At 36.6% G+C, this 25,667-nt stretch overlaps 1 protein-coding gene across 1 annotated transcript in view; it reads right to left on the reverse strand.

Moving 5' to 3' along the window:
* The window catches only part of ARHGEF28 (Rho guanine nucleotide exchange factor 28), a 123,083-nt gene that overhangs the window by 8,924 nt on the left and 88,492 nt on the right, over positions 1 to 25,667 (reverse strand). The window contains exons 15-33 of the mRNA XM_081321299.1: positions 21,643 to 21,698; positions 19,618 to 19,669; positions 17,930 to 18,077; positions 17,721 to 17,842; positions 16,828 to 16,968; positions 15,622 to 15,872; positions 14,568 to 14,690; positions 13,235 to 13,352; positions 11,914 to 12,168; positions 10,207 to 10,283; positions 8,816 to 8,994; positions 8,102 to 8,190; positions 7,583 to 7,765; positions 6,090 to 6,218; positions 5,226 to 5,311; positions 4,797 to 4,835; positions 4,655 to 4,702; positions 2,553 to 3,029; positions 829 to 1,123 (exon numbers count right to left, since the gene is read on the reverse strand). Coding sequence (XP_081177425.1) covers positions 829 to 1,123; positions 2,553 to 3,029; positions 4,655 to 4,702; positions 4,797 to 4,835; positions 5,226 to 5,311; positions 6,090 to 6,218; positions 7,583 to 7,765; positions 8,102 to 8,190; positions 8,816 to 8,994; positions 10,207 to 10,283; positions 11,914 to 12,168; positions 13,235 to 13,352; positions 14,568 to 14,690; positions 15,622 to 15,872; positions 16,828 to 16,968; positions 17,721 to 17,842; positions 17,930 to 18,077; positions 19,618 to 19,669; positions 21,643 to 21,698 — 2,868 coding nt within the window. The remainder of the gene's footprint in view (positions 1 to 828; positions 1,124 to 2,552; positions 3,030 to 4,654; positions 4,703 to 4,796; positions 4,836 to 5,225; positions 5,312 to 6,089; positions 6,219 to 7,582; positions 7,766 to 8,101; positions 8,191 to 8,815; positions 8,995 to 10,206; positions 10,284 to 11,913; positions 12,169 to 13,234; positions 13,353 to 14,567; positions 14,691 to 15,621; positions 15,873 to 16,827; positions 16,969 to 17,720; positions 17,843 to 17,929; positions 18,078 to 19,617; positions 19,670 to 21,642; positions 21,699 to 25,667) is intronic.

Raw genomic sequence — 25,667 nt, forward strand, 5'->3', positions numbered from 1 at the left:
TGTATGGATTTCATACATAGAAGAAAACTCCTATATGGCGTATAGATATATGCTTATTCGAGTTTCCAAAGCAAATGTATCTATTTTGTGTGAATTGCAGGGTGAAAGTAACAGTTTTCAATCTTCTCCCCATTCTGGATCACAGCTCAAAAAACTCTGGCAATCTAGTTACATATAGATATAGGACTGACATCAGGTAGACCCATAAGTTATCATTTTATCTTTACAAGATAAACTTTTTGTATATTGTTTATATCGTGTATTCCCCCTATATACCAAACAGAATATTTTTCTAAAAGCTGTGTAAATCAACACATTTAAATCTTACGGTAAACATTATCAAAATTAATAACTTTATATTAAAAAATAAATCTTCTGGAAAAGACCCTCTGCTATGAAATAATAATAATCTTGCAACATGAACTTTATTATTTTGAAATATGTTGCACATTAGGAAGTCTTGCAACAAGTGCTTGTTGCACAATAGAAGGGAAAATATGGTTCTTTAAGATTAATTGTAGTTCTTTCACCAACATTGTTTAAAATAAAATGTCAATACTAGACTGCCCTAAGGCACACAGAAAACAATACAAATCTGCTCAAGAAGCAATTTTTAGGATTTGGAATTGCACCTTCTCTTCATGAAGTAAACAGTAAAAAGCTCATCAGTTGCCTTGCTACAGAACTATTTTGCTGAATGTTAAATACAGAAATCGCTCAATTACCACAGAAATTCAATGCAGTAATTTGTATTAGCTGAATTAAAAAATAGGCAGTCTTACATCTGCTATGTTATTTACTAGATATATATATTGAATTATAACTTACGATTGTTACAAGCATCTGACTGATTTGTGTTGGAAGAAGTATGATGGCAGGCTCCCGTCGATTTTGAGAGATCAGCAGTGGACATTTGCTGACAAGAAATATCCACGTTGAAGTTGGCCTGATTTTCAGTTCTCCTCGGTAACTCTGAATCTGTTAAATTTACACTAAGCCCACAGTCTTGGTAAGCTAGAGAATTTGATCTGTTGAGGCGGTTTAATGACATCTGTACTAGAGTTTCTTTTATGATGGCTGAATTCTCACCACAAAAACTGTCCAAATGAAGAGGTCCCATTATCTGTACACAAAAATACAAAAGAAAAGTATAAATTTCTGTCCTGTAACTTGAAATAGTTAACCAGCTTTGAAGAAAAAATAAAAAACCCCTCAACTTATTCATCTGTTGCCAAGATGAGAATCAAGAGTAGGGTAGCAAGTTCATGCAATGCACAATTTGTGGAAAAAAATAATAATTTAACACTTAAACAAATTCACCTGATGAAGAAAGGGAGAGAGGGAAGAAGGGAGCGGAGGGGGCATGTTTTGGAATAGGTTTTTTTTCTCCTCTTAAAGATATGTGCTATATTTTTCTCCAAGTGAGCACTAGAATAGACTGCTATCACTTGTCTATGTTTTGTCTGCTGTTTAAAAAGAAGCTAATTTTTAGATTATCCTGCTTCTCACATTATGTTACCTGTAAATGACACCTGTAAATGATAAAGCACAATACTTAAATTATAGTCCATAAACTGCAAAAACTCTAAAGCAACAAATTTTGCTATCTTCATTCTACCGGCTGACACTTCCCGTGGATAGATAGAGAAATCCTAACAATCTAAGTGGCACTCCTCACTTCCCACTGCATATTATAGAAAAGACCCCCAAAGGCCCATTTAGAGTGAGGACTTCATGCATTTCTCTACTGTAAAGGTAAAGGTAAAGGTTCCCCCGCACATGCGTGCTAGTCGTTTCCAACTCTAGGGGCCGGTGCTCATCTCCGTTTCAAAGCTGAAGAGCCAGCGCTTGTCCGAGGATGTCTCCGTAGTCATGTGGCCGACATGACTAGACGCCAAAGGCGCACGGAGCGCTGTTACCTTCCCACTGTAGTGGTCCCTATTTTTCTACTTGCATTTTTATGTGCTTTCAAACTGCTAGGTTGGCAGAAGCTGGGACGAGTAACAGGCGCTCACTCTGCTATGTGGCACTCGGGATTCGACCCGCCAAACTGCCGATCTTCCGATCGACAAGCTCAGCGTCCTAACCCACTGAGCCACTGCGTCCCTTCTCTACTGTATTGTACTCTAAATATAAGGTCCTTGTTTTCCCTCCGTAGTACTCCACTGTCAATGGCTTCCTTCACATCTTTTCAATTCCTAGATCTTCCTGATCACCCTGAATTGTCCATCAGAATGGTACAATGGCTTTTCAGTGGTAATGCCTGGAGTTTGGTACTTCTAGTAAATAGTAGTATGAATGCTTGAAGCTTAAAGCAATCACCATAAGTTATTAAGCTCATCCCAAATTATTAATCTCCCATCAATCTTTATCTCTTTTTTTCTCAGTAATATAAATAAGGTAGGGATTCAGATATTATCTGAGCCATAAACTCAATGGGTTCTTTACTAAGTCCTAAGTCTCATGTGTTAGCTCATCAAACTGGACTACCTCAGGTGGGGCTTGACGGAGATCAATCACCAAGTTCGGTAATGTTTGGAAATGCTGCATACCTCATTGTTTCCCGATGAGATAACTGCTGGCAAATTGCTTTGATGGTTGTGTTTCCAGTGGTGCAGAATCTTTTGCTGCAACCTGACAGTTTCCCGTTCCTTCTCCACCATCCTTTGACTCTCTTGGAATCTCTCTAGGTTCTGTTGGTAATCTTGCAACTGGCTATCCAGCTCTTCACGGTTTTTGCAAAGCAACTCTTCTTGGCCACAGCACTCTTTTTCCTTCTCCAGCAACCTGCTCTCTCTTGTCTCATGCACCTGTTGCTGCTGCTCACACTCACGGTGCCATCGTTGCTGCTCTTGCTGAAACTGCTGCTGGAGTTTATGAATATTTGCGAATTCCTCTTTTAAGTTTCTGTGTTTTTCTTGTTCGAGAAAGAAAGTGCTCCGTGGGCTGTGGCTCAAGCTGCATCTTTCATGTTCCTGCAGAAGCAGCTTATTGATCTCAATGTGAGTGTCCTGGATGGTCAAGGCTGCCTTTTCATCAAAACAAAATGCAGCAACAATTTGTTTCAGTTATTTTATTCATTTTATAAAATATCAAAACATTAAATGCATAATAGCCTTAAAAAGAAAAATTCCACATGGAAGTCTAAGATAATGTTTGTTGTTTTATTCATTTAACATACTGTTTCCATTTTCAGATAATAACATGTGTTCATTTTCTGCACTAATTCTATGATTAACATTATGGGTTTGGGCTCACTATACCTTACAATTTTACAAATTCTGGCTTATCTGGAAATAAAGATATTCTTAAGTGAGACAGGAAGTGCTTTGAACAGAGCTCTCTCTCTCTCTCTCTCTCTATATATATATATATACACACACACACCCTAGCTGTAATCTCAAAATCTCCTCCACCTTTTACAGTAAAAATTTAGGTTGGGGATCACATTATGTGAAGAATGCTTGCACCCATATGCACTTGCCTAAGGGCTAAGATCAGGACATTAACATTCGGACAATCTAGTTAGGACTGTGAGAATTGTAGATTCTAGACACACAGAGCTTTCCAAACAACCCCATTCAGAGCGACAAATACAGAATGATTGTTAGTGGCTGCAGATGAGCTCTGAAAATGTTTTATTCCCCAAACCACAATTCAATTATGGCTATATTAGAACTGGGCCAAATTTCCAATCAACCAAATTTCTATATGATTGCCAGGAATAGAAAATGACTTGATGCCTAAGAATCAAACTTCCAACAGTAAAAAATCCTGGACGTTTGCTCACTATCCCACCATTTTAATTTTATCTTAATTTCTGTATTTATTGTATATTATTGCTGTTAGCCGCCCTGAGTCCTTCGGGAGATAGGGCGGGATATAAGCCCCATTAATAAATAAATAAATAAATAAATAAATAAATAAATAAATAAATAAATAAATAAATAAATAAATAAATAAATAAATACATAAATAAATTTCAGCCAGCTTTAACAAAGGTGTCCTATAATTTTGATTTTGAAGATTTTTGGGATTCACGGTTATCTTTGAATCATTCTTTCTGTCCACGTGAGATGAATTTGCTTGGCTAGAATTTAAGTATGCTTAATTTTATAATCCTGAATTACATTTTATAGAATGTTTTCCTCTTTATAGTCTTATTGCATATTTTTTTATTTTCATATAGACAATAAATACATGCACGATGTTTAATATCTATTCAGAATGTTCTATAAACATTCTTCAAGGAGAACCCACTAACTTCAGACTTCAGAGTTGTAGTAGAGACAATTCAGGGGCCTGTCACCTCAATCATGGTCAATCAATCATGTACTTTAGGATAAAATAGATGCTACATTAAATTATATTAATGTTTTCCCCAAATGTGATATCCAAGAACAAAGACAGCACAAAAAGACAATCGATGCTGGTGCAGACTGTCTCTACTAAATACTAACTCCTAACTAATCCACTGTATGGTAGTTTCCAACCCTTTGTAGTTAACAAACTATTTTTTTCAAAGAATAGGATAATGTTCAGAGAATATTTTTATTAAGAGGCCACCAAACTGTTAACAGTGCTTTGAAAATCGGAAAAGCTGTTTGAATGTACAATTTACAAAAAACAATTAAATTCACAAAGCAATAATCACCTGGATGCTGTATAAGAGCCGTGTTAAATTCTGGATAGTCTGCACAACCTAAGGAAGAAAGGAAACATTGAGGATGAGATACAAAACATAATAAACTTAGAGTAGGGAATATTAATAGATCACTGTAAGAGAACCATCTTACCTCAGTTTGTGCAGAAGCAGAAAAGCAGGCATTTTCTTCCTACAAACATATAATTACATTAGACTATTTGTGGCACTGTACTGCCATCGTCTGGTCTGCCTAGGAAATTATTTTAAACTTTTGCAAATATGGTGTAGTACAGAGGTGTCAAACTTCCGGCCCACGGGCCAGACACGTCACTATGAAACCGTGCCCACCCTATTGCCGGCAATGGGGGAAAAGCTCCGATACGTTGTGCAACGTCACATGACATGGTGAGTTTGACATGTCATGCTCTTGATATTAAGCAGCTATTTAATGGCAGCTTTGAGGGCAAAAGGGCACAAAGACTAGATAAAAGTGAAAGTACAGACAAAAACAGAGAATAGGAAAAAGACTAAATTCAATGCCTAGATAATGCCATGCAAGGTGCATATGAATGTACAGTACCTGGTCTAGTATATCCATTTCCGCTACATTGTTTTCCTCATGCATATCAGAATTACAAGTTTCTTTCTCTACCTTCAGTTCTGTACCTAGAGATTAATGCCAACAGGAAAAATATGACTTAGAATTGAACATTTAAATGCATGTCTCTCTTTAATTATTTTGGATCTGATATATTATTTCTAGCATTCCCCTCACTTAGCTTTGTTTTCCCCCCCCCCCTTTGCTTACTTAGCTTTCTTCCTCTCTCTTGTTCTTTTTTGTTCTTTCTCAACCGTTTCTTTCCTGACGTTTTCCCCATGTCTAATTTCTGACAGAACATTTATTTTAACTGGTACTGGAGAATCAACCATCATCAGTGTAGTTATGTGGAAGGTCTACGTTTTGAAGACCTACTTCACCTTGCCTTCAAATTTTTTAGTTAGTGCTTCCATTCTCCATTCCATGCTAAAAATCAAATAAATTGCACTTTTGTTCGACTTTTTTTCCAATGGAGTATTGTTATAATATAGAAGTGTCCTTTTTTGTTACAGAAAAATAATTGCAATAACACACTTATAGATTTCAAGGACAGATTATTATTTTTTCAAGCAATCTCCAAGCCATTCAATCATTACTACAGATTAATAGACCTCCATTTTTGCAATAATAATGTACTGAGTTGATGGTCAGTTCATTGTTTATAGGGCTTCATATTAGCACGTACCTGATTGAAATATTTATGTCAGGAATGCAAGTACCAGTTAAGTATCTAATTTTTCTAGGAAATATCTTTGTATTTTATATTTTTTATATTTTTGTATTTTGAAACAATCATGGTAAATATATCTAAGCAGGGGACGATTAAAAATATTAGTTCTTACTAACAATCAGTGAAAGGTTCACAGACTTCAGTTTCACTAAGATTTGTCAAACATGAGTCACCAACACTCTCTTCCTTTGAGTAGTTTGTGTCTTTCATTTGCAATAATGCTACTGTTGTATGAAGGTTTTCAGCTGTAACAAAAGCAAATTTTTAGATGTTTACTGTATCTACAAAGTAAACAATAACTTTTATATCACTTATAAGAAAGAAGTAGAAAGAAGGCGAATGAGATTTTTATTGTGGTCAATGATCAGATTAACCATTCTTTGAATCTGGAAGTAAAAATATAATGACGCAAAAAGGGTTCTCTCTCTCTCTCTCTCTCTCTCTCTCTCTCTCTCTCTCTCTCTCTCTCTCTCTCTCTCTCTCTCTCTCTCTCTCTCTTCTAGGTTTACCTCATATTAATCAGAACGTGAGGAGACACCATTACAAAACCAGAATATCATGCCTGTTTATTTGAAGTAAATGTAATAATTACAAGTGGCTTAGAAATATTATTTTCTGCCATCTATAATTAAACAAGACTAGAACATTCTAGTCTAGCTGGGCTTGTAGGAGGTACGTGAAGTATGAAGGATAGACTATTTCTAGAAGCAAATAGAATGACAGGCCACAATGTACAAGTATTTTTTAAAGCAGTTTACAAATATGAATAAATATGCCATCACCTAAAATATTTAGAGGTCCCTATGAAGATTATCCTAATTTATAATCTCAATATAAATGCAATCCAAAGGAAGAGAAATGCATCTTTTATTAATTAGGAAATGTCCTTGTCTAGCGGATGCATCATCAAGAATATAAGTTTGAGGGGGGGAAAGTTTAAATTCTTAGTTTGACTAAATCAGCTATCTCAAAGTTAATCTTGGTTTTGTTTGAGTATTATCTTCAGATCCAGGGGCACAATAGTAAAATAATATTATTTTACTATCACATAAATAGAACTTTCTAGGCCTTAATTTGGAATATGTTCTTTCTCCTCTTTTTTTTTAGATACACAAATTAATAAGGCTTTTGAGTTCCCTTGAAGGGGCTCAAAAAAGGGTCACAGGGCACATGGAGCCTATGGCTTCTGAATTTCAGACAGAAAGCCATGGAGAGCAATGCAGTAGTCAAAGCCCAAACTGGTTTCCCCAGCATAGGCCTAGAGTCACTTATAGAGTTTCCTAATTAATAAAAAAAATCCTTTTAAGAGTTCTATACAATAAGGTTTAAACAAAACCATGCTATTTTCCGTAGTGACTGGCTCATTCAGAAGGAGACAGTCTGTGTTGACAGATTCCTCAGTGACTTTGGAAGTGCCCACTCAAAAGGTTAGTGAAGTTAGAGAGTTAGAATTACCTTGGATCTATTACGATCACAGTTGGGAAGAATTGAGTGCCTGCTTTCAAACTTTTTAAATCTGAAATTAATTAAAATACTAAGAAGTGTGATGAGGGGCAGAGGGGAGGAGATGTCCTTGGAAAGAATACTTTTTATGTAGACACAGACTTACCTTCTTTAAGAGCTGCCGCCAGAAGTGAAGCCACTTGAGGAGTTTCTCCAGAGTCTGGTTTAATAAGTAGGTGTGGTTCTGCATGAACTTCTTCAAAACCACTCATATTTCCAAGCTTTGCATAGATATTAAGCTTATCTTCTAAGTAGTTACAGATCTGCTGATCTTGATTATTCAAGAGTACTATACCAAAAAAATAATGTACTATTAAGATTAAAAGCTATGGTGACTGTAATTATTACTTATTTATGCTGGAACCATAATTATCCACATTATTATTTTTTCATTTAAAATTTGGTATTTCTATTATGAATTGGAAGCAATCCCACCTAGTGAAGCAACCACATACACATTATAGTTACATCACAATAAGGAAACAGCGCTGGGTAGGAAATCCAAATGCACAGACATGTTTATAAAAATGTCTAATGGAGGAAGGGACATTCTTTCGTAAGATTATGTCTACTCTAATGGATGAACATATTAGTTTTAAAGTGCCAAAAAACATTACACTCATACCTTGACATTTTTGAATTTTTGCCGCTCTGGCTTCAGTTATTTTTCGGTCTTCATCAGAATCACCTATTTTGCCTTCTTCTTCCGGACAACTTCAGTGATTCCATATAAGCAAAACAGATTAAAGCAATCTTATCTTTTTTCATAAAACATTATATACAAAAATCCATTTGGAAATGTCAACTTCAGTCATACTAATTTAATAGACTTAATATAAAGGGGTTATTGTAGAGATATTTATAATTTGATGAGGTTAGCAGATATATTTTCTTTCCACATTTTGTCCACTGATTAAGAAATATTGAACAGAAATAAAGATTGCATTTAAGCAGTTGGCTACCATCTACTTTAAAAAGCAGGCTGGACATGACATCATAAATGACATGCTTACTAATGACACTAAACTGCAACAAAGATGGTGCCTTAGTATTCCTGTCCGCCCTAGCAGAACAGTTTCTTTGCGAGTCAGATCCCAATTCACACTGTCATTTAACTATCCCAAATAGCCTGACCTGGGAAGACATATGACTTTATTTTATGACAGCAAGAACCAATATGAGTCCATTAGATCAAATCTCAGTGGATGTATCTTCAATTTTTATATATTTCCAAGATTTGCCATATATTTTGGTACGATGCAGTTTACAAGCATTTCTAAGGAATTTTTTTACATTAAAGAAAAATTTAGTAAGCGATAATCAATGTTTCAGTATGTACCTTTCCACTGCTTCTTGAATCTGCCTCATCCAGTGACTGCGTTCCTCTTTGGAACTAGTATGAATTTCATACATCTCAGGTCCTGTGGAGGATGCACTGATCAAAAACATCCCTCTTTCTTCATTGGCTACCTCTCTGACGATAAGTTTCTGAAGAGCTATAACAGCAGGCTTCTGGTCCTATGCAAAAGACATTGCAAATAACAGTGTATTCTGAGTAAAAGCATCTAAGTGACCATCTAAATTAAATCATTTCAGTAAAACACTAAATCAGCTATTTCTGGAAGATTATTTTATTGTTTTGTTTTATTTTATTTTATTTGCAAACAAAAGAAAATAATGTGAGAAAGAGCAAGCTTGTTCTTTCACTACAACAGCATTCAAAATATATACAAATCATTATCCCTCATGTCAGGAGAAATCCAGCCTGATCAGGAAGTATCAATTCAGTTAGAAATGTATTAGTCTTTTTGAAAATCTTGCTGTTGAAAAGCTTGTTATGTGCATTAACAAAATAAGTCTGTATGACTCTGAACAGTCTGTAATGTTCCTCACTGAATAACACAGAAATTAAAGCAGGAGGATGAAAATGCTTGACACTGTCGAATCTCATTCATTACCCAAGTTAATAGCTTAATCAGAATTTCATAAAATGTCTTATAATACATAAAAAGTCCACCTAGTCCTGATTATTGAATTTTAACATCTGTATTGCTCCTATTGTTTGCTCTTCATTAATTAGTTTATTAGGAGCTTTCTTTTGTTCTTCTAAAGACTTTCTAAGGTACACTGTGTCTAAATATTCCTCAGTCTGTTCTGCATTTAAAATCTATCCATTATATTATCTGGAATAATGCTTAACATGTATACTGCATACTGCAATATATAAGCTGTAATTTGAGGAAAGTTATAGGTTAACCTCAACTTATGACTATCAACTATTCAACGTTATGAAAGCTACCCCGAAAAGCTTCTTATGACTTGGTTTTACAATTACTGTCATGCAGCACCATGCAGTCATGGGAACAAAATTCAGGTCCTTGGAAATCTGCCCACCCACAAAACCAACTTCAGGAATGCTACAGCAGCCCCCCACTGTTTAGTAAAGAGTGTAATTATATGTTGCCTAACCTGCTATGAAATCATTTGTATGAATCATTAAGGCAATCATTAAGGCAATTCATTTATCATTTTAGAAATTTAAGAAAATCTGCTACTAAATATCTATTTTCTTTCAATGACTCGAACAGAAATTTGTCCAAATTTACACACACTCAAGATTGTCATTTAAAAGGCTTCATTTTTATTGAATAAGATCCCAACATTTATTACTTTTTATAAGACACAATTTCCCAATTAAGATAATCCAACATTTTAAACATTTATACTTACAACAGATGCAAATATATACTTCTGATCTTTTTCTTGTAAAAACAACATCACATCATTTAGAAGCAGAGCTAAAATATCTTTAAAAAAAGAAAATTGCTATTACAAACCAATAGTTTATATCATATCAAATAAATTGAATGAAAATAAATTCAGTTATTTAAAAACATTCACATCACAGTACAACACACAAGGATTCACTAGGTGCATTGATTAAGATAGCATATCCTATGAAAACATGTAGTTAAATTGATGAGGTGGGTACATTTCTCTCTGAGGCTGCAGACTGGAACCTCAGTGGCATGCATAGATTTACCACCAGCAATGTTTTGAAACAATACCAATTAATATAGCTATTAATTTATTTCTTCACTTTAAGTAAAAAAAATTGATTTACATTTTATATTTTAATACAGGGAATCCTCATTTAGTGACTGCCTCATTTAGTGAGAATTTGCAGTTTCAACAATGAAAAAGTAACTTTACCATTCACGGTTCTGCTCAGGGATTACCAATTCTCGTAATTACAAGCTACACAGGTCAGCAAAGCAAAGGAAAGCTGAAGTAAAATCATAAGTTGTTGTGGCTTTGCCTAGCGACCACTTCCCTTAATGACTGACTTAGCAGTCCCAATTATGGTTGCTAAATGAGGATTACTTGTACCAGACTCAGGGTGATACAATTAGTTCATCTAGTTGCTGGACTACCTTCACTTGCTTCAGTCTGTCTATCTATTAAAATATTTACTTGGACCTTTTCCCAGGTGTCCTTCAATATTCAAGGTGCACTGAGTGCAGGGGACATTTACTTCTCGTTCAGGAGGGCTACCTGTGATTTTTTTTAGGTGCCCATCCACCTTAGCATCTTAATTTTAGAATGATTTTGAGTACATAATTTGAGCATAAGGTTGCTATTTCAGAGTCAACTTATGTACTTGGATTTTATTATTCTCTGAATTTTGTGCTTTTTTGTTACAGTGTACTTGTTAGGCTAATGAAATAAATTTAACTTGAAGATATAATTAACATTTGAACTAATTTAATGTTCTAATGTGTTTTAACACTATATTAGAAAACAGATTGCTAGTGTTGGGTGTGTTACCATCAGATCAACTGATTTCTTACTTTTAAGACAGAAAATAAAGGATTAGAGAAACTTAAAGGTAAAGGTAAAGGTTCCCCCGCACATGCGTGCTAGTCGTTTCCGATTCTAGGGGCCGGTGCTCATCTCCGTTTCATAGCCGAAGAGCCAGCGCTTGTCCGAGGACGTCTCCGTGGTCATGTGGCCGGCATGACTAGACGCCAAAGGCGCACGGAACGCTGTTACCTTCTCACCGTAGTGGTCCCTATTTTTCTACTTGCATTTTTACGTGCTTTCGAACTGCTAGGTTGGCAGAAGCTGGGACGAGTAACAGGCGCTCACTCTGTTACGCGGCACTCGGGATTCGACCCGCCAAACTGCCGACCTTCTGATCGACAAGCTCAGCGTCCTAACCCACTGAGCCACCGCGTCCCTTTTACCGCGTCCCTTAACTCTGGGCAAAATTGGTGAGAAAAAATGCCTATGCCATAAACTTAATCAACATATTGCTATCCTATCTATAAGATATTTTAGCAACTTATACATTTGTAACAAAAACTGACTTTCTTTAGAAAAGTACAGAACATGATGCACGACTGAAAATAAACAAGGAATTTGAATTTCAGTAACCTTTGAAACGTCCTGTCGCAGTCTTCCAGTAGACTAAGCCTTCGTACAAAAGCGTCCTCTGTTTCTTGATCAAATCTTGTTTCCTAAAAACATGTCCACTTTTCAGTTTGGTATAGGTTTTGTTTTCAACTTTACTAAGAATCTCCAGCAACTTCTGTTTCTTTTCGTATTCACTGACTTGCAAATCAACAGCTGCAATCATATCCTTGATAAGGTTAAGGGCTCTACATAAATCTTGGTGTTCTTCAGTTCCTTCTGCACAAAAACAAAGAGGTGTGTATTGTTAGCAAACCCTTCTTAAATATTTAGAATGGAAAGAATCACGAGTATTTTCAAATCTGTTTTGTGAATGGTTCATGACTCATGGATTCTAAAATCAAAATGCATGCTTTGCTGCTTTAAAAAGCATAAAACTGAAAAGTCATGTTAGTGTTCCTCATTTAGCAACTTTTATTGTTTAAAAGAACCAGCCATGGTGTTGCCACACTAATCTCCCAGTATTATCATGTGGAAGTAATGCTAAATTTGGTGCATTGTACTGCTAGGGCAGGGGTCTGCAACCTTGACAACTTTAAGATTTGTGGACTTGGGACCTGAAGTCCACAAGTCTTAAAGTTGTCAAGGTTGCAGACCCCTGTGCTAGTACCATGAGCTCTTAGAGCAGGGGTCTTCAAACTTGGCCCTTTTATGACTTGTGGACTTCAACTCCCAGAATTCCTCAGCCAGACATGCTGGCTGAGGAATTCTGGAAGTTGAAGGCCACAAGTCATAAAAGGGCCAAGTTTGAAGACCCCTGTCTTAGAGTATAGAAGCTGGAACCATAATCAGATTGGCTTCATTTTCTTTTCTTTTTTCCCACTGTCTCTTCCTCTACACACTCCTTTGTTCACTATCTCTTTACTGGACTAGGAATTCAAAAGGCCACTGATTAACTACAGCAACCTTCCCCAGCCCGAATGCCCAGGCTATTTGGACTTCAGCTACTTGGGTTCCTAGAATCTTTACCATGTTTCAGGCAATTTTTTTTACAAGATTAGGAGTTTACTCTGTTTACGTTGTTGCAATTTTACAATAAGAAAACCAATAAAATAGAGGAGCGTATTATACTGATGGATCAATGGCAGATTCCTCCTCCCCCTCTTTTCATTTATAACAAAATAAGTTATTTGCAAAATAAGCTATTTGAAAACATAAAAAGTATTACACATTTTTTAAAATAAATATTTTTATAGGAAATTTTAAAAATAATGATGATTTGATGTTAGTTAGCTAAGCACACCATAAGAATTATTCATGAAGCAGGTAGAAAAATATTGCTTACCTTTGGTGTACTGTAATATTCTTTCTACTAGAACTGGGTACTTTGTGATTCTTTGAGTGACTAGCAAAATGCATTCTGGGATTCCTCGACGTCGGGCCAAAAGATTACTGTTCCGCAGCTTTAAGAAGAGATTTAACTTTTAATATACAATCTTCAGGGTTGCTAGATATAAAATGTCACTTAGATTTTAGTGTCTCTGCTAGGGTGGTGGAAGAGAATCTTCTCTATATTTTATTTCTTGCTTCAATCCATCTGATATTAAGCTATTATTCATTTCATTTTGCCATGTTATATGGCTGATGCAGGAAAAAGACTAAGGAATTTTATAATAATTTTAAGTAAGTTATTTACAGTGCCAAAGTAAGTGGCATGGGATGGTAAAAAAAAAGATGGCGTTAATAGCAAGACTATCAAAAACCCATCTCTTTTGTATGTTTAGCAATGCTGCACTCCCACAAAAAGGGTTGGGCTTCAATTGTGCTGCTGTGATTTTCACTTTGACTTTTTTGCCTCTCCTCATGGATACTGCTGGTCCCCCCACTCCAATGAATCACAAAAGCCTGTAGGTGGTCTGAACATTCAGAAGAAACAATAAAAGAAATAAAATACTAACAAAGTACATTGTTATATGTATATAAATTTTTTAAAAAACCTTTATTTCCACTGTGGATCCCTCACATTAGAATGGGATAGGTAATTTATTATCTTATTTGTAACAAATAAGCCAACAGCAAATAAGCCAATGCATGTAATTGTTTTTTTAAAAAATTATTTAAATAATCAGAAACACTGAAGTTCATTTTTTTAATTTCATGAGGCTTTAATTATAAGCCCTTTTTTGGAATGAAAATAATTGTGTCTATAATTATTATATTTTAAAATAAAGACAACTTCTATAAAAGAGCCGTGTGTCTATTTGTTCATTTTATTCTATTTGTATAATGTCCAACGTCCAATTCCTCTGCCTTAAAACGTTCAATGGCTTTTTTTTTACATTGGATGAAATTTAATGAGTTTTATCCACAACAGAATAAAATACTATTATAGGAATGGATTTTCCCTTTCCTAAGAGACTCACTCTCCACTTTGAAAACTGTTTTGTATAAATGGAAGCCTCTTATGTGTCACAGGTAATACTGGCTGCAGTTCTTACAATTCTGAAAGTCAGTCTTATCAGCCACATTGCACTAAATAGAGCCTCCTTGTGGCATACATAGGAAAACCATTTTTGAACCATTTATTAGAATTCTAAGCTAATGAGCTGTACCATGTCTCATGTTAACAATTCTCCTAAAGTAGATAAAGGCAACTGAGATAGATATTGTCAACTTACTTTGATGAAGTTCTGGAATTTTTTGTTTTGCTGCAATTCTTTAAAAAGGCTAACTGCTTCTTTCTGGTGACTACAAAAATCCCCATAAATTGTCTTCATTTTTCTTGCATTCTCTTCCGAAAACTGAAAAATAGTAGAAACTCATTAGAGTACTGGTAGAATTATCACTATGCTGCACAAATGAATATGTTCTCCCACTCACCAAATAGATTTCTTTCCCTTCATCACCAATCTATTTGGTACACTGGAAAAGCATTATGGACTGAAAGTTGTCACACAATTGCTGGAGAAAGGGAAGCATTGTCTATGTGGTCTTAAATACCTTGAAAATGTTGGTAAAGGAAGGTTAAGGCCTTCCTCTTTCAGTTTCATCATCTGTTTAGGGGAGATGTTGTTGGACCAGGATCATAACAAATGGATATATATGTAGTCATTGGCTTACAAAGGCAATTTGGGCCACAATTTTCATCACTAAGGAATGCAATAGTAAAGTGTAATATCACGTGACTTCATCCTTTAGGAATGGCAATCCTGGCAATTCCAGCTGTTGTCCTAATCCCAGGACCACACATGTCATTGTGGTAAAGGATGGGAGTTCCAATCAAACAGGTGAGAGATACAGGTGGACAAGGGGGTGCCATAGGCTGAGTCCTGGAGTGCACATGGGTACTGCAGGGAGTGTCACAAGCAGGTATTCTGGACCATGGGCACATGTATGAGTGCTGTAGTGGGAGGGGGTGCTGTGGACAAGCACTATAGTGTGTGGGCAGGCAAAAAAAGTGATGGAAGCAATTTCTGATTTCCTGCCAGTTTTCCTATAACTTTGCTTGTGGAATGTCAGCAGGAAATGTTGGAAATGGTGATCATGTGACCGCTCTGGACATTGAGTGCCTGCCTCATGATCACATAACTGCCGATCCACTGGGCAGTCATAAATCCCCATGGTTCAGCAACATTTTAACTTTGAACAATTGCTGAGCAAAATGGTTTCCCTTACAATGACTATATCTTCACAAACACTTTGTTGAAAGTATAATTTTATTCAGTGCTTTACCTGCTGCACAAGGACATCTCCAATTTTGCTGATCACAAAATTTCTGTCACTTCCCTCCTGACTTGAGAGCTGTCGCCTTTCCTTCATCCTACAGAAGAACTGCTGGTGAAGTTCTAGCAGCTCATCTAAGCAAGGGAATATTTTGTCCACTGTGCTGTGGTCCAGCTGTAGTTCTTCTTTCATTCCTTTTCTGAATATTTTGGACATGATGAACAGGGTATGGATGTGGTGCACTTCTGTTTGCATTAGTTCTACATAAGAAAACATAATATATAAAATTACAGTAGATTCTTTCTCTATATATTGATTTTTGCATATTGAAGATCCATTCCGAAATGAAGGAGGCTATCAGGGAACATCTAAAGTCTACAGAAGTATAAATGCATCTTTAACAAGAAAACAAACTGAAAAGAGGAGGTGGGGATTAAAGCCCATAGAATCTAAGTATACACTCAAAACAATGACATGGGAAGGAAAAACAGAATGCAGCACTGGGGGGAAAAGGTCATGGCTGTCTGCCTGTAATCCTAAACAAATGTGCTCTGCACTGTATCTTTATTCAGCATGTCCTAACATTCTCTTCAAATACTCTTATTAAATGAGGGCCAGTTTCGTTTAGTGGTTAAGGCACTTTGATGTTTGAATAATTTGATGTAGTGATTAAAGCACCAGGCTAGAAAAGACTGTGAGTTCTAGTCCTGCCTTAGTCATGAAAACCAGCTGAATAACTTCGGTTCAATCTCTCTCTTTCAGCCCAGCCACGTCACAGATGTTGTTGTTGTGGAGAAAGTCAGAAGGGTAAGGAATATTATGTTCACTGCTTTGAGTTATTTGTAAGGAATGATAAAAGTGGGATTTAAAAAGTATTTAAGGTTTTTTTTAAAAAAAATCTATTAAGAATATTAAATAACAGTTTATCAGATAACTGCACAACTGAGATCACATTAAATACAAATGGAGCATAGCTCCTCTCACTTTTTCAGAATATTACAAAGACAAAAATAAAATATAAGTTCTAGACTAGTGCACATTTTTTATTTTATTTCACTACTGATTCCAGCATATATTTTCGATTACAATTCCTATTATCAAATCCTGCTGGCAGAATACAACACATCTAGTGAGCACCAAATTAAAGAAGGCTATTTTATATTTTCATGTCCAACCATCTATATTGAAACATAGAGGATACTATAGCAAACTAACCAAAGATTACATCTTGTCGCTTGATAACATGCTTTTCTTGTTGGCTACAAAACCAAGGCTCTACAACTAGACTCCAAGATTCTGCCTCGAATTCCAGTGTATCAGAGCTGAGATCATTCCATAAAGAGGCATCAACATCATCTATAGCAAAAAAATAAAAAGTCATTCTTAAACATAAAAAAATAGCCAAGTTAAACTCAGATACCAATAAAATAACTAAAATGTATTCCAGGATTGGTTTGTGTGCTGACTTTTAAAGTCCCAAGGACTACTAATGCGTCAATGAATCTGGTGATACGGTTATCAATTTCTTATAATGTTTGCATCTGTGTATCTTTAGTATAAAATCCATTTTTAAAAATGATAGCATTTAATGGGATGCACTTTACTTTAAAAATGGAGATCCCAAAATGAATAAGAGTGTTATATTCTATAAGGAAAAACTTAAGTGTCATTGAGTTTGCAAAAGGTTAATCCTATTAAGATAAGAGGGAAAGAATATGATAAACCCTCTCCAGTTTCACTACTCTTTACCTTAAAATCTCTTTGGTGTTGCTTGGAAAGTTTTGCTGAGTACCTATGAAGGAACTAACACTTTATTCATTCGCTTCCTGCTCAAGAAGCACAATAATCCTGGAGTACCAGCAAATGCATGTTCAGTTTTAAAAAGACATCTTAAAGGAATACAGTGATGGCACCACTTAAAATTTTTCCAACATTTTAATGTATCTGAAAAGGAATTTAGATCAGCTGCACAAATTTTGAGCCATGTTTCTCAAAATAAGATGACCACCAATGAATCCCTTTTTTTAATGTAGTGTAATTCAATATTGCTTGCTAATAATGTCACTATTTTTTCATGTGAATGGTATTACACTGAGTTCCCAATTTACCTTCAATTATAAAAGAGTCAACAGATGAAGCAGACCCTAAAGTTTGTAGCAGCTCTTCAGAGTATGACCTAGATCTCCAACTGCTGGTATTAGTATCTGGCTCCAGTGAGGACATACTCTTTCTATGGATAAAACAAAATCATATGAATATAGTGGTTCACTTGTAAAGTTTTTTTTTTAACTACAAGACATCAGAGACTGCTGTCTACCTTTCAGAAGTGGTACTTGGAACGCTTCTGGATAAGGAGTGTTGTTGCTGTAATGCTTCTTTTTTCATAAGGGATACTCCAATGGGAATTGTAGTAGAAGGCAGAGTTGCCGAGAATGCTGGCTGTGGAGTATCTCTGAATGATAGATCTGGAAAATAAAAAATACAGTGTTAAGATTTTAGCAATTTATTCTATCCATGTATTAGAAACAGTCATGGTGAAACTTATCTTGTATGCCAAAGATCCGCAAAATCAGGAGAAGTCTCGTAGCATCTAACAAATTATATTTAAAAAGCCATAAACTTTTGTGAACTAAAGCTCACTTCATGAGATGCATGAAATATCCCAGGATCAGATTCATCTCAGAAATAGTGGAGAACTGCCAATCTATTTAAATAATATTGTACTTGGTGGGCAAACCTATGACTATACAGCTGCTTCCTATATTCTGCCAGTAAATAGCTTAGATAATAAAAAAAAATTCTACTAACCCATTCCATTGTTTGATTGGTATTCATTCATAATATATCATAAACAGACTTTGCAACTACTGTCAAAATCTAATGTACTAATAACTATCCCACTGAATTTAGTAAGATTTATATATATAAGTAGATGTATATCAAATTGGAATAAAACTTTGAAGTCTCGACACAGAGCATAATTATTTCTCAAAATGAAATTTTCAAATATTATTGTAATGTTGCAGTATTTTAAATTTATGAAAAGAATATTGTTCCTATCTCTGTGATCACTAAAACTTATTACATAAGTCTGCAAGTTCAGCATTCGACTTCAATATTTTTAAAATGACTTTAATACTTCTATCAACTTCTACAAATGTCAGATTATCTGAAGAGTTTATAAATTAATAGTTGTTCAAAAAGATTAAATAGTGTTTAAATTCAACGTTTGATTGTAATCTGTAATCTGAAGGAAAGTCCAATTTTCCAAGTCATAATTTAGAGCTAAGGTACATAATGAGCTGAGGGCCACTGTTAGCCTCTGAATTGCATGTTACAAACCACGCAATGAAAGAAGCCAGAGCCAAAACTATATCTGATTTAAAATAAATAAAACTTAAAATTCTTAATATTATTATATTTAATAATTTCATCTTTCTGCCACATTAAAAATAACAAGAACTTTTGAGAAGTTTACAAGGACCACACTAAATAGCTAGAACGTTACATGTGGCCCAATAAATATGGTCATAGATTGGGTATTTCTGGGTATTTCTGCTTTTTAATGTTTAATTTAATTAATTTAACTATTGAATATATACTATCAGACCTTCTGGTAAACTATTGAAGGAAAATCTTGGAGTTGATAGTGAAGCAAGTTAAAAATATTGGATTAGACTGAATGTGTTCGGTTCATTCTGAGAAGTGTACTACATACTACTCATGGATCAAGAGATAGTGGAGACCCATAAAGAAGATGGAAGGATGGAGGGAATCTTTGCCAATGTTAGTTTGCAGCTCTCCGAACTATCTCCTCTTCTAAAACAAAGGAATCTGATATTCAAGGACAACTTTGTTTATAAGCTAAGAAAGGCTGTAATGGAAATGGAAAAATCAACCAAAGCTATCCATTCTCCCAAAGGCAGCCACTAATAATAACAAAATATGAAACAGAACAGAAGAAATACAGTTTACACTTATTAACTTTCTTACTGTTTAACTTACTTGTCTGGACAGTTTGTATCTTGTTCTTAATATAACTTCTATCTTGCAATTTCTGGTAAGGAAGAATGTTTTCATTAATATGATTTTTATTAAATATATTAAATATAAACTTTAATTAGTTAAATAAATAAGATATGATTTAATATTTCTATGCATTTGTGATCATATTTTATCGAAAGATTTTATCTTGACCTATAATGCTCCATTTTTTACATAACCCTAATAGTGAGGTTGCAAATTGCTAGAATTTTGCTAAAGTACCAGGCACAATAATTATTATAAATCATTATGTATTTTAGACTTTTTGACAGATATTTTTTTTAAAAACTAATGCTATTGGGAAAAGTCAATAATATTGAACTGATGCTATTCATTGAACCTATGTCATTCTAACTGGTGTACACTAGGGGACGCTATTCCTCTTTGTTCTACCTAATAATGTAAACAGCCTCTGGATTTAATAAAACAGGAAGATGATGCTATTGGAAGATGATACCATTGTTCTATTTGAATTTGAATTCTCAGTTTATTATGCTCTTGCAATGATCTGAAGTGGCTAATTCACTGGTCTAATATACAGTCACCTGAGAAGCCAATTCCAAATCCCAAAGACAGTCAAACCATCCACCCAAACTCACACCCTTTCTCAAGAATTAATAGGGATATGAAGAGAAACAGAAACAGAGAGAGATGGGGCAAGTCTGAATCATGGGCATGAACAAATTGTGGCCAAATTCCTGTGACTGTTTATTTATCATGCCATATGAACCAGAATCCCTTGCTCATTTCTTCCAGAGAAAATCAAAATTCCGGATAAAAAGAATGGCTTCCAAGTTTGACTTATTATAATAAGCCAGCATTCCTCTTTCCACTTCATGTAGAAACTCTTGGGTCTAGTTTTCTAATTGATCCCACACGGCAAAAGATATAAGTTAGTGATAACTAATTAGTAGTGTACATACTAGTCATATGACTAGCAACCACAATAAGCAAACATAGCTATAAAAAGGACAAATCATTGTAATAAGGAAGCCTAACAAAAAGACTCAAACATTCAGTGTAGAAACAAAGCAAAAACCTAAGCAAGAGAGTTTAAGAAAATATAAACATTAGTTACTCTTTCTGTACCTATTTGTAATGACTTTATTACCACAATGCCTGGGTTTTTTTCTATAGGCTAACAATAGTTACTCATTTGAAATGCTTAGCTGAAATTATTATTCTAGCATTAAACTACAGGTAGTCTTTGCTTAAAGTCCACTCATTGAGGGATTGTTCAAAGTCAATGATTATTTGAGGTTATGATAGTGCTGAACAAGTGGAACTAACAAGTCCTCATAGTTACAGCAATCGTTGTGTACCCATAACCATGTGACTGCAATTCAGGCATTTGACAATCAGCTCACAATTATGACCTTGCAACATTGCACAATCATATGGCTGCCAAAGTAAACGAGGAAATCCGCAGGAGGCCACAAATGGTGGTCTCATAATCGTGGAAAGCTGTTATCTTCCATGATTTGCCTAACGACCATAGCTAGGACTGCCAGAACTGCTGCCATAGGTTGGCATGGTGACATGACACCTTACCAACCGCATTGCTCAGTGGTGGAGTTATAGTCCCAACTACCATTGTTAAGAGAAGACTCCCTGTACACCCAATAAAGTATATTGCTTACTGTAGTTGCTAATCATGTGACTAGTATGTACACTACTAATTAGTTGTCACTAACTTATACCTTTTGCCATGTGGGATCAACTAAAAAAATAGACCCACGGTTTTCTACATGAAGTGGAAAGAGGCATATTATAAGTCAAACTTGGAAGCCATTCTTTTTATCATGAATTTTGATTTTCTCTGAAAGAAATGAATGAGGGATTCTGGTTCATATGTCATGATAAAATATATTCTTGATATGTTACAGTCTAAGCTTTCTCGTATATAACTACGGAAAACAACAAAATACACATTAATGAGTGCCACAGTGGCCAATAATATCCCCAAGTATTCACTTTAAAACTTACTTTTGTACACACAGGAGCATAGTCCTTACAACTTTTATGCACAATTGCGTTGCAATCTGCAAGTAAGCAAGAAAAGGTTCTCTCAATTACAATCTCAGTTTTTAAATATTTAATTTTCACCTAGAAGTAATTTTTCTCGTAATGTTTTCCAACTGTGATGACCAGTTCATTCAAAAGAGTTGAAAAATGTATATAAATAGGCGAAGACCCAGATAATTTTCACTGAAAAGATAAAAAAGTAGAGTATGTCTTGGATCTTAGACTTAAGACCAAAACTACACATCATACAGAACAGGAGGTTGCCACCAAGAAAACAGCCCCATCTAATGTTTATATTATGAAAATCAATTATTGTCAAGAATTACCCTGAGAATCAAACTAGAGGAAATGTACTGATTGATTGATTTCAATTTGTTATAGCTGCCCGTCCCAATAGTCTGGGCGGTTTGCAAAATTTTTAAAAAAACAACCGTTGAAAACATAAACACTGACAACTCAGTTTAAAAAAACCATAACAATACAAGCTTGATAGGTAAAGGTGTGCTAGTCGTTTCCAACTCTAGGGACCGGTGCTCATCTCCGTTTCAAAGCCGAAGAGCCAGCGTTTGTCCGAGGACATCTCCGTGGTCATGTGGCTAGCATGACTAGACACCAAAGGCGCACGGAGCGCTGTTACCTTCCCACCGTAGTGGTCCCTATTTTTCGACTTGCATTTTTTACGTGCTTTCGAACTGCTAGGTTGGCAGAAGCTGGGATGAGTAACAGGCGCTCCCTCTGTTACGTGGCACTCGGGATTTGACCCGCCAAACTGCCGACCATCTGATTGACAAGCTCAGCATCCTAACCCACTGAGCCACCGCGTCCCTACAAGCTTGATAAGGACTATGCAAATGCATTACTCCCAACCAGGGTAGTAAGGGCTTTCCAAAATCCCAAGGAAGACACCATCTATCATACCTCAGGCAAGGACTATGACAGATATAATTCCTTAATCCCACCAGATGATAGCATTTAATAAAGAGGAAGTGGGATTTATCCACTCTGCCCAAACATACCAAATGGGCAGAAACATTTGGAGAAAGGCGATCCCTCAGATATGCCATGATTTGGAAACAGGTCTTTGACTGTTTACATTCACATCAGCCCCAACCATGTTGAGACTGAGTGATCCACATTTGAGAAGGCAGACAAGCATGAATGAACTTTACTAAATCCTGTTCATATAGCTCCTTTACATATCTCCTCAAGCTGTTTTTCTTTCAATTTCTGAGCTCGTTTCATTTACTGGAAGTAATGAGGAAGAAGAAAAATAAATGCAAGTTTAGGCCAGGAGGAGGGTTGGGGGTGGAACTGATTTTTTTTGTTTATTGTTTTTTTTTTTATTGAAAAGTTTTAAAATACAGTTTTCCTTTAAAAAAACTGACAGTCTTTCACCAGTGTTCACTTTATAATTTCTAAACAGATCTCTCTGGCTTCATTTTGTGGAATAACTAAAAGAAAATATTTACAAGTCTAAAGTTTATTTAATTAATTTAACTAATACAAAACTGTATAAACCCAGCAACTGTTCTAGGCAGAGGCAACATTAGATATTTAATATGCTAATTTATTAATATGGCTTTATCACGTTGGTCACATCTAATTAAGAGATCACTAAAACATGTGGGGTAATAATCTTATGGGTTTGTGGAAGGAGTTCCAAATTCAGGCTCTAACGGCTCAGAGCTAGAAATGTTTTTCCTAAAGGCATGATGAACCGCTGCTAGTCAATATTTATTATTTATTTATTTATTTATTATTGGGACTTATATGCCGCCCTATCTCCCGAAGGACTCAGGGCGGCTAACAACAATAAGATACAATAGTACAAAAGTTAAGAAAAAATTAAAATTAAGTTAAAAATTAAGACATTATTAAAATCCCTATCAGTCCAGATCAGCCTGATGGAAAAGGTGTGTTTTGAGGCCGCGGCGAAAGGACCAGAGATCCGGGGCTGTCCGAAGTTCAAGGGGGAGTTGGTTCCATAGGGCTGGCGCTCCCACAGAGAAGGCCCTCCCCCTGGGGGTCGCCAGCCAACATTGTCTAGCCAACGGCACCCTGAGGAGGCCCTCTCTGTGTGAGCGCACTGGGCAATGGGAAGTCGTTCCCGGCAGCAGACGGTCCTGCAAGTATCCCGGGCCTAAGCCATGTAGGGCTTTGAAGGTAAGTACCAGCACCTTAAATCTCATCCGGTGGACAACCGGTAACCAATGCAGCTCATGCAGGAGGGGTGTAATATGGGAGTATCGGGATGCTCCCATCACTACCCGCGCAGCCGCATTCTGCACCAGTTGAAGCCTCCGGGTGGTCTTCAAGGGCAGCCCCATGTAGAGAGCATTGCAATAATCTATACGAGAGGTAACGAGTGCATGAGTGACTGTACGTAAGGCATCTCGGTCCAGATGGGGCGCAACTGGCGCACCAGGCGAACCTGGGCAAATGCCCCCCTGGCCACGACTCCAATATGATCTTCAAAACTGAGTCGTGAATCCAGGAGGACGCCTAAATTGCGCGCCCTATCAACAGGAGGTAACACCTCTCCTCCCATAACCAAAGATGGAACCTCTTGGACTAAACGAGATGCCGGTACGTAAAGCCACTCAGTCTTGGCCGGGTTGAGTCGGAGCCTGTTCTTCCCCATCCAAATCCGTACCGCTTCCAAGCAACGGGACATTACATTGAGGGCATCACTGGGTTGGTTCGGGGTGTAGATGAAAAGCTGGGTATCATCAGCATATTGATGATACCTCACCCCGAAACCACGGATGATCTCACCCAGCGGCTTCATATAGATGTTGAACAGAAGGGGCAAGAGTACTGGCCCCTGAGGCACCCCACAACTAAGGGGACTAGGGGCTGACCTCTGCCCCCCTGCCAACACCGTCTGCGAATGGCCCGAGAGGTAGGAGGAGAACCACCGTAAAACAGTGCCTCCCACTCCCAACCCCTCAAGACGTCGCAGCAAGATACCATGGTCGATGGTATCAAAAGCCGCTGAGAGATCTAATAGGACCAGGACAGAGGAATAATCCCTATCCTGGGCCCGCCAGAGATCATCCACCAGCGCGACCAATGACGTCTCCGTGCTGTACCTGGGCCTGAAACCCGATTGGTACGGATCCAGATACTCAGTTTCCTCCAGGACCAAAGGGAGCTGCCATGCCACCACACTCTTAACAACCTTCGCAAGAAAGCGAAGGTTGGAGACAGGATGAAAGTTATTTAAAATAGCTGGATCCAAAGCAGGTTTCTTGAGGAGGGGCCTTACCACCGCCTCTTTCAAGGCGGCAGGGAAGCACCCCTCACTCAAGGAAGCATATACTGAGGATAGTATAGTCTCCAATGTGTCTATGGATGAATCCTTAAATGTAGTACCTATGATACAAACGCTGTATCTTGAACTAAGCAAAGTATTCTCAAATCAAGAAATGGGATTGAAACTATATTTAGTCATGTTTAAACTAATCCCACAAAAATTTTACTTAAGTTAAGGAACTTGTAAGTTAGTTAAGGCAGGGCTTTTCAACCTTTTCACTTATTGTACCACTTTTAGGATATAATAATAATAATAATAAGTTGGAAGGGACCTTGGAGGTCATCTAGTCCAACCCCCTGCTCAGGCAGGAAACCCTATACCATTTCAGACAAGTGGCTGGCCAGTCTCTTCTTAAAAACTTCCAGTGTTGGAGCATTCACCACCTCTGGAGGCAGGTTGTTCCACTGGTTAGTTGTTCTAACTGTCAGGAAGTTTCTCCTTAGTTCTAGGTTGCTTCTCTCCTTGACTAGTTTCCATCCGTTGCTTCTTCTTTTTTTTATTGAAAAGTTTTACAATACATTTTAAACATAAATTGACCCCACCTCCCCCAAAAACCCACCCTTCCCGCCCCCTCCCCCCAACTTCCCCCCACCTCCCCATAGAAACCCTGCCCTACCCTCCCCCTCCCCCCCAACTTCCCAGAGCTGAATACAGGGTATTGCATCTAACA

This window comes from Vipera berus (assembly GCF_964194415.1).
Source record: "Vipera berus genome assembly, chromosome: 2".
Lineage (NCBI taxonomy): Eukaryota > Metazoa > Chordata > Lepidosauria > Squamata > Viperidae > Vipera > Vipera berus.